This window comes from Ylistrum balloti, unplaced genomic scaffold (assembly GCF_031769215.1).
Source record: "Ylistrum balloti isolate Yb309-2 unplaced genomic scaffold, AGI_CSIRO_Ybal_v1 Utg370324, whole genome shotgun sequence".
NCBI classification, from domain to species: Eukaryota; Metazoa; Mollusca; class Bivalvia; order Pectinida; family Pectinidae; genus Ylistrum; species Ylistrum balloti.
The window spans coordinates 145,636-159,113 of record NW_026782237.1 but is presented as its reverse complement, the minus strand read 5'-3'; the positions used below and the strand labels follow the sequence as shown (position 1 = coordinate 159,113).

Genomic DNA, 13,478 nt, shown 5'->3' with positions numbered 1-13,478 from the left:
TGTACCAGGTTTATATTCACATCATTGTGAAGGTGAACTTAAAGTAGCTATATCCATAGATCTCCTGTGGGTGATGGACATTTATAGTCTGTAAAAGAACAGATGTTGTCGACGGGAAGAACATGTTTGATACAGCGACAGCATTGTCGATGATGTAGCTTGAAAATATAATTAGGAGAGGATACTTTGCTTCACATTTTGTTGGCTATGCCAATATGAAGGGCTGGCCTGTATACTACCTATATTTAATTAATGTTACTTTTGTATGGCGGATAGTGTTACCATTGTTCATCATTCCTTCAATCCATCTATCAGTTTAATTTTGTTTCTGTCCGTTTAATCTTGAATGGGCACAGATATAGAACTGTAATTTTGTAATTGGTGATATAATATGCAGGTCTAGTTCTGATTTGGTTATGTTCAATTAAATATTTAATATGGCCATTTATAAGAATTTTAATTAAAATTTTCATGAAAATAATGCCTAACTCTAAGAGGATTTTTTTTTTAAAATCTGCTGGCAGAACTTGTCAATTCTATTTCAAATGTGTTATTATCAGCCCTGCAGACAGGAATTTTTACTTCACCAGCCATGAGTCCACCTTTGATAAGCAGTAAAATTTCTTAATTTTTCTTTGGTTGCCAGTAGGTGTCCTCGATAGTTTTAATATTTGGAAAGACTAGGTATTGAGATCTGTATATAAAATAGTGGGAGAGATATTTTGCAGAATGAGTGGTCTGCATAGTTATTAAGTGCTATCTTTAATTTGAATGTATGTGAAACCATGTTTGATGTCCATGCATGAAAGTTCATAGGTCGGACATATATTGGATGAACAAAGACATAATATCACATAATTGTGAAAACTTTTCAAATGCTACATAAAAAAGAAACCTGTATAATATATTTAGTAAGACGGGTCAGACCCAGTTTATTAGAAATTATAACACTGGTCTTCTTCTTAATGAAATATTTGAAAAGTTTAAACAGCTATGGAGACACATACCATATTTATATTTAAAACATAAAACATTTTTAACATATTTAAAAGCCCAAGGCCAGGTCATGTGTACTGATTGCATGTAGTTTTTATGATTGATTGTATATATGTAATGAATTGTTCCACTTCGACAAGCATTTGAAAATCTGATAGAGGTATGACTCATTAAGATGTACATATGTATTGTGTTGGCTGACAGTTAAACAGGTAACAGGTAAACATTAGTAAACTTGCTTAATTATTAAAATCTTTCATGATAATTCTTTACCTGGTTACATGATCTCATGCCAACTTCTACCTTCATTCATTTAATTAAACCTGTTTTTCCTTTGAAATACATTTACATCTGTTTTTATTCATAATTTTACCTGTAAACTGTAAGTGAACCTTGTCTGTTACATCTATTTTCCTGTAATTTTATTATTTTTGGTTGGGTGTTTTTGGTTTTTTTTTCTAAAATAAACTCATTGGCATGTGTTGTAAAAACTAAGTATTATGTCAGAAATGCACAAGGTAAAGCAAATGGCTTGTTTAAAGTTTTGATAAATTAATGACTACGTAAACACTTTGAATACCTATATTGTGTATTAATAATATTTCCCAACATGGACAGATGGTATTTGCAGTATTAAAAGGAAAGTCAAAATAGCTGTGTGATTATGTGGGAATCGGTATTAGGTGCTGGTGACCTAGAAACCTTCTTTGGGTAATTAACGTTATTTGACCTAGAAACCTTCTTTGGGTAATTGAAGTTATTTGACACATTAGTTCCAATTGATAGAAATAAATAAACTGTTTTACTTTGTTTTACAGGAATCTTTGAGTTTAAATGTGTGAGGTACATCAATAATTCAGGATAAAGCTGATTTATATAAGAGTTAGCTCCCTTGGTTACACAATGAATTATCAAGATAATTTGTGTCATAGTCTTGTTTTCATTACAATCATAATGATACAAAAGTGAAAGATGTACACATTCATTATTAAGAAACTGGAGGATTGCTAATCATGGTACAAGCATGAATCTTTTGTTGGAGTTGCTAAGTGATACCTTGTAATGACCAGGAGTTTTCTGGATAGCTGGATTGGCCATTTTCTTTTCCCAATCATTCCCAAAATAAAGAATGCACTTTCTTTAAATGATTGAAGAAACCTACATGTGAAATCTCAAGATTGATCCATTAACTGTCAAAATCCAAGATGGTTTTTGTCAGCCATTGTGTTTTCCTGACCAATCTCAAAACCAATTACTACATATGGAATCTTTAAAGCGATAAATCCAAAATTCAAGCCGGCCATCTTTTGACCATGCAGTTTTACTGATGACGACTAAAATTGAAAGTGCACAACTAGGAACCAAGAAGAACCTGCAAATGAAATACTTTGGATTACTTTGAGACTGATCCATCTGGAGCTTCTCAAGAAATGGCAAAAGTAAGGATTGTTAAAGGATCGGTGAAGGGAGATTTGAACAACCCAACCATCTGATGATGGTTGACTAATAAATTTGTATTGATGGAGTGATATGACCAAATATATACACGATGAAAACATATTTACAACTAGTAATACAGTTTAATTTGAAAATATTTTAATCAATATTGACATGGTAAAATATTGCTTGGTAAAAATTTACAAAGAATGACATTCTACACATGATTCAATAAGCAACACATCCGAAACCGGTACATGGATTTTAAAGTCTTGGCTTCAACTCTTTATTGACTTGGCAACAAAATTGAGAATTTAAGACCTGCTTCACCAATTGTAAGATGTACCGATTCCTGACATGACTATAAGGCAATTTAACAGATAAAACAAACCTTGAAAATCTAAATTCTTTTTAAATTAAGTAAGTTTTACAACTGATTTCACTTTCAAGCTTAGTACTCTTCATGGTTTTGAAAGAATGAATATTACTGGGTGGCTTTAATACCAAATCCGAAATTTCTTTTAACTCTGGTTCCAGAAGAGCAATGCAGTTAAGATATCACATTTGTATGTATCTGGATTTCTCACAATCATCCTTCCTGTCTTCCAATGCCATTGCCTCATTCTACAATGTATATCTCTTTACAAAAAAAAACAAAAACAAAATCTATAAGACACTTTTTGGTTTTGACGGGTACATTTTAGTTCATTTTATAATAAAGTTTCTGATATCTACACGCTGTTGATGTATTTATTTTCTTATAGATGAATCAAGGTGCAATGTTAAGATAAGTAGTTCACAATAAATACACTTATATATGCAGGGTAAATGATTTATGATAATCCTACAAATTAAACAAAAGTTGAAATCTGAAGTGTGCTGGACACCAACAGTGATAGAAGTTCTGGTTTTAATATACAGGTATTCACGATATTGTTCTTTTCAGTAGACAACACAATGTACTTTGAAGACTGTACATGATATACAATTTCATACAGTCATAGATTCCCAATATGTTGTCCAACATTACTATTCACATAAAACATAAGTCTCTGGAAAGTCCCCTTTAATCAGTAGTCGACAAGAATATGACTTTTTAGGTCCTGCGGCATGCAATCATAATGAATTTCTTACCATACCATACAAAACATGGATGTTTGATTTTGATCCATTGTTTAAGAAAGAAAAAAAATTAAATTAAATGTAAAACAAGAAACATAGACAAATTTTAACGATACAGATTTTATTTTTTGCCATATAGGTTTTTAACATGAATCCATTTTTTATGACAGATTTTCTGCGTCTCTCGAAACGTGATATTTTTGTCATACAGGTGTGGTGCATCAGTAACCTGACAAAATGCCAATAGTATACTGGTACCATTTTGACCTTACAGCAGTTTCAAAATTTACCATGTATGTAAATCATCTATATAAAATTACCTCTTTTATATACAAATATCACAGAACGAAAGCATTGAATGTTGAGCCACCATCAAAAATCTGACAACAATGGATATTTTTTCTATTAAATAACATTGACAAATATATTTTTAGACCTATTCATGAATAACTAGGTTTAAAAATAAAATTACAAAATTTCAACAGCAAATTGACACATTTGTGTACCAATAAATTTAAATGTGAATGTGAACATGTTTTAACTTTCATGAAATAATCAGAGTAAGATATAAAAATAATGTAAATATTGTTATGATCTAAAATATATAGACCTATGTTTCACAATAACAACAACCTGTGGTATACATCAAAAGGGCCAATGTCAACACAGCAGTATTTACCTTCTGCATTACCCCTGTTATAAGCAACTAATTATTAAATACTTAATTAACTGTACTATAATAATGCAATATAAAAAGATAGATAAAAGCTTCAATGTTTTTTTAAATATCTATTTATGGTGCTTTTTTTTCTAGTTAAGGCAGATGCACTTTACATGCAATATGTTGAGAAAAAAGGGCATTAGCATACTGGAGACACAGGCCCTGTGTTTAATCTCTACGGTATGTACAGTTGTAGATGTCTAATGGCCATGCTAAACGTTATAGTACAAACTGCTAACAACACTATGTATCATCATGTCAACTTAAGGACATACTACACTGTATATATAGGCCTATTTCTATACATTCCTTGTCACATCATTTTCAAGCATCTATATACAGGGATGTATAAATTTTCTTTGCTTTAACGAAGCATGCCTTAAACTAAAATATTCAAGAATGATTAAATTCATTAAAAATTATCTAAAACCTTTAGAATATGTAAATTTTAAACAGTAGGCAGTAAACATGTTTACACATCAATCTCTTCAATGAAAATAGATTGACTGAACTTTCATTTATTGGCTTCCAACCCAAATGAATACCTTTCCTTGATACAACTTTAACAGCACAATCTGAACGTTTTTCAACTTCCAAACCCGAGAAGTAATGCTGAACACAAAAACATACATTTTTAATGAAACTCTCACATACATCTGCTTATCCTTTAACGTTATCCTTACTCTGTATTTACACATCTCAACAAGACATTTTAACATTTCAGCTAAAATATGGTACAGACATTTATCAAAACAGTGTATTTACAGGTGTAACTGTCACCACAACTATCAGCTTTGTAAGCACGTCTGATGTATTATGCTGACTGTCACTTCGGCTAGTGTGATGACGTCAATATCTAATATCATACAGCTATCTTTCATGTATAATTGCTTGAAATCTGGTGAAGATTGCATTTGTTGCATGAAGCTAATTGTTGAAATGTTTTTTTTGTCTTTCCTTCAAGGACAGCTATGCATGCACACTACAGGACAATAATCTTGATACATTTATCATTTGTTAGACACTGCTACATATGAATTAATGCATGAAATGTAATAAATCTCATCACTTTTGAATCAGTACCATTTGAAAAGGCACAAATTGGACGAGAATTTAACCAGTAGCCTTTACATGTACATTAATTGTCCTGCAAAGGAGCTGGTGGGCAAAAATTACAGGCTGATGAAAATGAATCTGATGTCAGTTATTATCAGATGTTTTGTAAGTTATATACAGTAGCAAACTTTTTGTGCCTGGAGTTTTGGACCTCAGCAAACTTTTCCTTTTGTATCTGTATTGGTACTGAGATGATCACAAGACTTCATTGTTCACACATAATCAAACTCGCTGATAAAAGACATGTTGTCTTCCATTGAAATCTGTTATTTTCAACTAGTTATCTTTTGATTTGCTTTTTAAGAGGCAAATTTGCTGTTCATGGATTTCTGATAAGCTTAAGCTAAAAGTGGAACATAGTACAGATAAAAAGTATCACATTATCATATCCAATCAACATCTCATTTTATACTGAAAATCTATGACCTGCTAATTGTAAGACAACCACAATAATGCAGGATACCAGGACTTACTACCCATTAGGAAATCAATTCTAACACTGATTCCTGATATAGAAAAACAATGTACTGAATGTACAATGTAACTAACTCAGTTAATTTGGATATATTTTAAGTCAATACAGTTAAAGTCACAGAAAATGAATATTTATTTGTCTTGCAAAGTGTAGCATTCACAGAAACATTGTCAGTAAACTGTCCCAAACTTTAACCACAGAATATTACCACCACACAGTAGAATATTACAATAGAATGTTTTTGTGTAGGTATTATCATAGTTATCCTAGCAGGTGAATCACAAAATGATAAAACTTGCGAAGTTTTTAATGAATTAACATTATTGCTCTGTAGCATTGTATATTTCTTCAGTAAAAATAGCATTGCACCAAAGTCACTACTAATACATTAGTCTCAATAATTTCAATAGGTATAGAATTGCTCAGTCCTACTAGTTCTAATCTGTAAAACAGTATATCATGATGGCTTAATCTCGAGATCATCACCAAAGATAATGACAGTCACAGGAAAAAAGGAAAGAATTGTGTATCTATTCCGGCAACGAAATGGACAACATTTGCATATAATCTATAATAGATCTTCATGTTTATTGGTAGAATACAAAACTGAACTATTATCAATACAAACACATTAACATTAAGATTTTTAAATAATACGGTGATGATGAATATGAAGAATGATAATAAACATGATGAGTTTGAAGACCCTTTCACTCTGGATCAGCTGTGTCAAGTACACAAGAACACATTACATACAGTTATATGCATGTTGATCTCAACAAATCAATCGATATACGACTCGATGTATGAGCCAGTTCGTGTCTCTGAACACCCTGCAAAGTCATCAACAATCCCAGAAGTAAAATCGTCCCCGTCACTGTCTATCTTACTTTCTATTGCACTCTTTTTCTTGATGCTTCGTCGCTTCTCATTCTTGATGTAACGGTCACCACCACCGTGGAAGCTGCCATAGCTACTGCCACTTCCTTTACGTGCTAGGCGTGACTTAGCTGTATCATTCTGTACTCCAATTACCTTGGTAACAGACACTTTGGACTCAATGTCATAAAATAGAGCTAAGTTCTGAGATTCTAAAAATGATGGAAGGGATTCCATGTGACTTTCCAGTGGACTGACTGCACATGATTTGTTTGGAAGGGATTCAGAGCTATTATAGCCGAAACTAAGGTCAGGTTCAAGGTCATGAACTGAAAGAGGTCGTGAACCTTCTCGTTTCCATGGCAATGTTTCATCATTCCATCGGACAAGGTACTTGACACAGAGCCCTATGCACAGGTCCTGAAGCGGTGTCTTTGTGTCGTGTTTGAAATAGTACTGATGACCAGTGCTGTTCATAATGATGTGGTCAATGTCCAGGAAGTCTCGCGCTGCCCACTTGATGCGCTGACCCCACGTCTCTTCACCATCATAGTAGTACAGCTTCAAGTCAAACTTGTCTGAAAAGGTGAAAACCACTTGATAAAATATAGTCTTTACTAACAGAGCCTTACGGGTACCAGTTTAAAACAATAAAAAAAATACATGTCCTATGAAAAAAAGATGGTGTTTCTCGATATTTGTTTAACTAAAAGATTTTGTTATTTTTAACATTTCAAATATATAAAGGCTATTAATATAAGGTCATGCACATGTTAAATAGAAGGTCATGCACATGTGTTTCCATAATGAATTATGCCATTAAGAGATGTATGAATGAATATGTATAGAATGGATAAGTGACAACTGTGTGGTACATTGGATGTGTTAAAAAGATGTACTAAACCATTAAGAATACACAATTCATCATTGCTAACACGACTGTTAATTACATCTTTTTTATATCCTCTTCATTTACATTTACCATGACTATATAATGTACAATGCTAATGAAGGTCACTTGGCTGATATCTTAATTCTGAATGAAAAAGATTAATCGTAAATGTCAAAATGAAAATTATTTCATCAACAATAATCTTTTCTTGTTTTTGATTTCAAAAAGTTGGTTCATTAGTCTAGCTAGTATTTAACAAAAACTTATTAAGTGGTATGTACAAGAAAAAACTGTTAAGCATTTAATAACACAGGACCCCATTCCCCAATTTTTTGGGTCTCAGAAATTGACAGAAGGTAAAAGGTCAGTTTGATTTCCTGTGTTTGTTCAAATGGCAGAGTTACCAATCATACTGGTATTTGCCTTTTTTCATTTTTAGGAAAAGCATGTGCCTGCAGGTACATCTAATTTGTCAGGATGTGTAAATGCAGTATATGCACCTGTGCAATTTAAACAATGTGTACCACCTGAACCACCATATCACACACTGTATATTGCCTTAATCACTGCCCCCTAAGTCTATCGGTACACGTCAGGAAGCAGGTGATTCAGCACCTGACAAACAAAATGGCCATCCAAACAGTACACACAGCTAGAATTACCCCCGTTTTTGTTGACATAATATATATATATATATATATATATGACAACCTCCTGTCCACTCTGCATGGTGTCCTTTGTCAATCAACTCAGGTAGATTATCATAGCTAGGTGGATGGTCAATCATATCAAATTACTGCCCCAGGATTAGGATGTGTAAAGGTTTAAACCAGGAAATAGGTGATTCAGAACTCTGGCATGTTGCTGCCGTAATCAACACAATGACCATCCTATACCAGTGCTGGGCACTTACGTTACCACATGCTTGCGGTCACTACCTTTGTCCAAACTGGTCAATTATTTTACAACAGGTGACTGGGAAATAACCTTAACATAAGTGGTTCTTGAGTAGCTTTAACAAGGGTACATTTACAGTGAATCATTATATAACAGCTCAATTTTACAATGTAACTTAAAAGTTTGTTATAAATGGTAGGGTTAAAAATAGACTACAACACCTGGAACTATATCTATGTACCTGTAACGTGACACAGACAATAGAGTTAACCATCTGTTGTTGTTTACCGGTAAATGAAAGATTAAACACCCAATTTTCTACAGGTATAGCATAAGGTATTAATGATACAGGTAAATGTCAGGAAATTTTCATGTACAGGTGAATGTCTTAGGTTGTATGGAATAGTTTGGTGTTTCTTGGAAGATATATATAAATATTGCTATCCACAGTGTCATTGTTTGATAACTTACAACAATCTAAACAAAAGGACCACCTGATCCCAGGTTCATTAAACAATCTTAAGTCTGAAACTGATACCGCCAACAGTGGACAACATCAAGAAAAGAGACATCATTTGTGATCGGCTAACAAAACTGTACATTATGTATGCAGTTACTTTTTAGGTCTAAGAGCCAAGAAATCAATCTCAGAATGTTCTGCTAACATGTCAGATGAATGATATTAAGTCCAAAATCTGAAAGTCTTTTCTTCAAAGTTTGTTTTCATATCATTTAATGAGTTTTAATTTACCTTCTCTTCACAGGATCCAGTAACAAAACTCAAAATAACCATAAACCATCAAAACTAGAATCTGATCAGGGATAGAATTTGATGTTATGATACCATGAGGTAAATAACAACTGAAAGTATTGAGAGATTCTCAATTAAGATATATGACAATGATTCAGAACAGGAAGGGATAGTAGGACTATTTAAAGACAAAACTGAACATGAATTTATTCAGTATATTAAAATCAAGTTTGTTTCACTGATCACTTCTGATCTATTTTAACCAGGATAGACCTCGGAGGGTTGTTTATCATAATACTAACCAGGACTTCTCCACTTGGTTGAACATAGGCAGAATGGACCCTCTGGACATATGACCAAAATCGACAGCTTCAAGTGTCTCTGGTTCACTGATCCCTGTCAAAATAAAACCAATTCCATCAACACTGAGGTCAGGGAAAGGTCAAATATACACAAACATAGCCCCGGGGAAATAAATAATACTCAGAACAGGTTGTTGTACCCTGAAACAAAAATTACTGACTGAAAAGAAATTGTTAAAGTTAATAATGAGACACCTATCTACTATACAGATCTACAGAGATTGAAGTTCATTGATTGTGAGATAATTAAATTGTATACATCATGTAACCCATACAGATATTATATATTATTATCGTATACACTGTTTTTATCCTACAAAAAACATCGGGGATCAACACTTTGCCTCTGACTTTATAATCAGTGGATGGGCCTTATTTGTCCATACATGTAATACTGCTGAATGGGCTTATTACCAGACAGGGCTTATTGCATGACATTTAGGAAATGTATCAAAATTTGATAATTACTGTATATTTAGCTGGGTCATTCTGTACAAATGTATGTAAGAATAGACAATAATGTATAAATGAATTGTTATTGTATTTTGGTAACTCCATACAAAGGTATATATGAATGGTCATTGTGTCGCCTTAGTAACTCTGCACAACTGGATATCAGTTATCTGAGGTGTTTTTGGACTATGTAGTTTTAGAGAGTAAAAGGATGGCAGATTTCATTGGTATGGTTTTTATGTATTTCAGAGGAAAATGTCGGATGGGGTGACAGTCATCACATGGCTGCACATGTGAGTTAACTATATATATATGTGCATAATTATGTTTTATCCTGTTGCAATCATGGTGTAGATAACAAGTAATGTGCAATCACTATTTACAGTAATGTACTAGTCCTAAAAATTTAAAAAGCTTTTTATTCACCTGCAAAATTTCATGATATCCATTTCCAGTTTGTGTCATCAAAACGATCGTTTTTTTTGAGAAAAATATGAATGATAAGGAATATATAATGGTAATTAATTTACATATGACATCCTTCACTAGTGTGGAGCAACATGTTACGTCAGACTCAAAAATCTGTGGAAGGCCTTATTTGTCAGCACAGGTAATATACTTCTAAACGGGTTTATTACCAGACAGGGCTTATTGCAAGACATTTATAAAACGTATCAAAATTTGATGGTCACTGAATACAAATGTATAAATGGATTGTCTGTGTATCTTGGTTACTCTGTACCAATGAATTGACAGTGAGGCACGGTTATTCTGTACAAATGTATATAGGAATTGTCATTGTATCAGTTTTAACAAAAGTATGTATGGATTGACAATGTATCTCTTAGTCAATGTATCGCCAGTTTCTCTGTACAAATGGATGATCAACTATCACTTTTATATTCTCTTTATACAGAACCTACATAAATATATGTTTTGTAATGAAGCTTGGCATATCTAAATTACAGTTTCTATTATAACCAGGGAATGGCTTAGCTGAAGTCAACCACAGTAAACCTTTTATCCATTAAAGGTATATGAACAATAACCTACTTAAATGGAATCCTAACTTTATCACTATATAGGTCAGTCGTGTGTACTCAATAACCTATCTCCACTACACTTACACTTTACCATAATCTACTATATCTTTGTCAACCTTTCTTTGTATATCTCCCTATCCAATTACCACAGTAAACTTGTTTCTAGTTTGGTGATATATTTTGATGTCAAAATGAGCAAGCCCATAATTTCACCTCTTTACCCTTCATTTCTGGATTTATAGGTCAAATTCCACATCTATATGTAATGAAGGTTATCATATGTAAATTAGTTTCCATAAAAAAAATTATGTATTCCTTTATCCTTTGTATTTTTTCTACAAAAAGATCGTTTTAATGATATAAACTAGAAATGGGTGCCATGGATTGAAAAGCTTTTTAAATGTCCACGACTTATACAGTAGTGTAAATAGGAATTGCACATAACCTGTAATCTACACCATGATTGCAACTAGATAAGACATAATTATGCACATCACATATATAGTTCTCTCACATGTGCAGCCATGTGATGACTGACACCCCACCCGACACTTTCCTCTTAAATACATAAACACAAAAGCTTTATTATTTGCCATCCCCATTTTTACTGTCTAAAACTCCAAAAAATCTCAAAATGAAATCAAATAAGAAATCAGAATTAAATTGATCTAAAACTTTTCTAATAAATTAAAAAATCATCATTTATTGTAGGTCTGTAAAAAAACGTACATTTCTTCTGTTAATCCTCTGCATTCCGAGTTGTAGAAATTGATAAATTAAATTCTTAGCTTAAAACTTAATTCCATAGCAATCCATTTTTTAATTCACATTCTTATCTTATTTTATAGGTAGTTTAAGTTATTTGTGTGTGGGACCAATTTTGTGAGTAGAGTAAACATTACACCTCCACAAAATATATACTACATATCTTAATGACATTCCATACAAACAGACTCTATTGCATGAGCAAAGGCATAATTTATCACAAATAATTTGTACCATCTACTGCAGTTAATTCATTAAAACATGTCCTTGCTAACAACTGGCATTAATTAGCTATGAGTACCAGAATGCAGTGTGTAATAAGATGTTTACACATTCCAGTTTTCACACTTGACCTTGACCTAAGGTTGACCTTTGCCCTGATATGGTTGAATAGTGATTAACATGGGTAACCAAGGTTAATGGTGATACCCTTTGTATTTTAATGGTAATGACCTGGTCCGAAGCTATTGAGGTGGGTTTATCTACCCTTTGAAGATATGGAATGAGTACAAGATTTAATTATGGAGTGTTGACTTCCTTTACAATTGTAAAGAAAATGACACCAATTCATTACTGATTGGAAGGACATAAACAAACACTATCAAAATCATAGCACAACTTGTAATAAACTGCCTCCAGATTATCATATATTTCAAAATCATTTTTGTTTCCTCATTCAATGTAATAGAAGGGGAGGGTGACATTTTTCATTGAATTTAAGGTAAAACAAATATATCTGGATGTGCCAATCTTTCCATATATAATTATCCATTTAACTGTAATTTGAATATCAATGATAACAAGATAGGATATATTGGTAGGCTGTAGACAATATCAATAAATGCACTATGTTAACTGTATTTATTATTCCTATTGTGATTTTCAAAGGATTATCTCATGCTAAGATGGCACATCCACATTCTCTCAAAGATGTGATATATATGTATTTGCTTCCCATTAAGACATAAAATTGAATATGATTCAACAAAAGCCATTCTCCTATAGATTAGAGAACTTTCTTCTGAGTGGATATAAAGTCTGTAAAATAAATAAACGAAAGTTCTTGTTATAAGACATGGCCAACTCCCTCAGGGCAGAGTCGTGCGCCATGAGGTTCAAACCAGTAATGAATTAATACACACATATTGTTTGCTGGAGGCACAGAGTGGTACGGAGTGTAGAACTAATCATTTTGTAATGACATCAATGTAAATTGACCAAATTTGGTGAGATTTCATTCCCACCTAATTCCACATTGTTTCAAGCGGTTTTGATTGTATTAATGTCACTGTGGTTAAACGTCTCTAATAATATATTCCTACATCACGTGCATTACTCATGTGAATCCCTCAGAGAACCACAGGTAAGCTGAAGGCCAAATATGTATTGTATAAGTAGTGTATGTCAGCAAGAAATTTCCAGGCACATGTCCGTACACGAGTTTTCTCCATCTCCTGTTGGAGACAGCCAGTATGTATTACATTTTGCTATGGTCTGTTTTCTATAAGTATTAAGTGTTACAGAATGGGAAGAGATATAATAGCAGTAATTGGAGAGCTAGGTCTTCTT

The 13,478-nt window shown here is 32.8% G+C and overlaps 1 protein-coding gene across 3 annotated transcripts in view; it reads right to left on the bottom strand.

Annotated features, from left to right (window-relative positions):
• Positions 1 to 2,575: 2,575 nt before the first annotated feature.
• Positions 2,576 to 13,478, bottom strand: part of LOC132553374 (uncharacterized) — a 30,889-nt gene continuing 19,986 nt past the window's right edge. For all 3 annotated transcript variants that reach the window (XM_060217613.1, XM_060217612.1, XM_060217614.1), the window contains exons 4-5: positions 9,589 to 9,682; positions 2,576 to 7,324 (exon numbers count right to left, since the gene is read on the bottom strand). In XM_060217613.1, the coding sequence (XP_060073596.1) occupies positions 6,651 to 7,324; positions 9,589 to 9,682 (768 nt within the window). In that variant the 3' untranslated portion in view covers positions 2,576 to 6,650. The remainder of the gene's footprint in view (positions 7,325 to 9,588; positions 9,683 to 13,478) is intronic.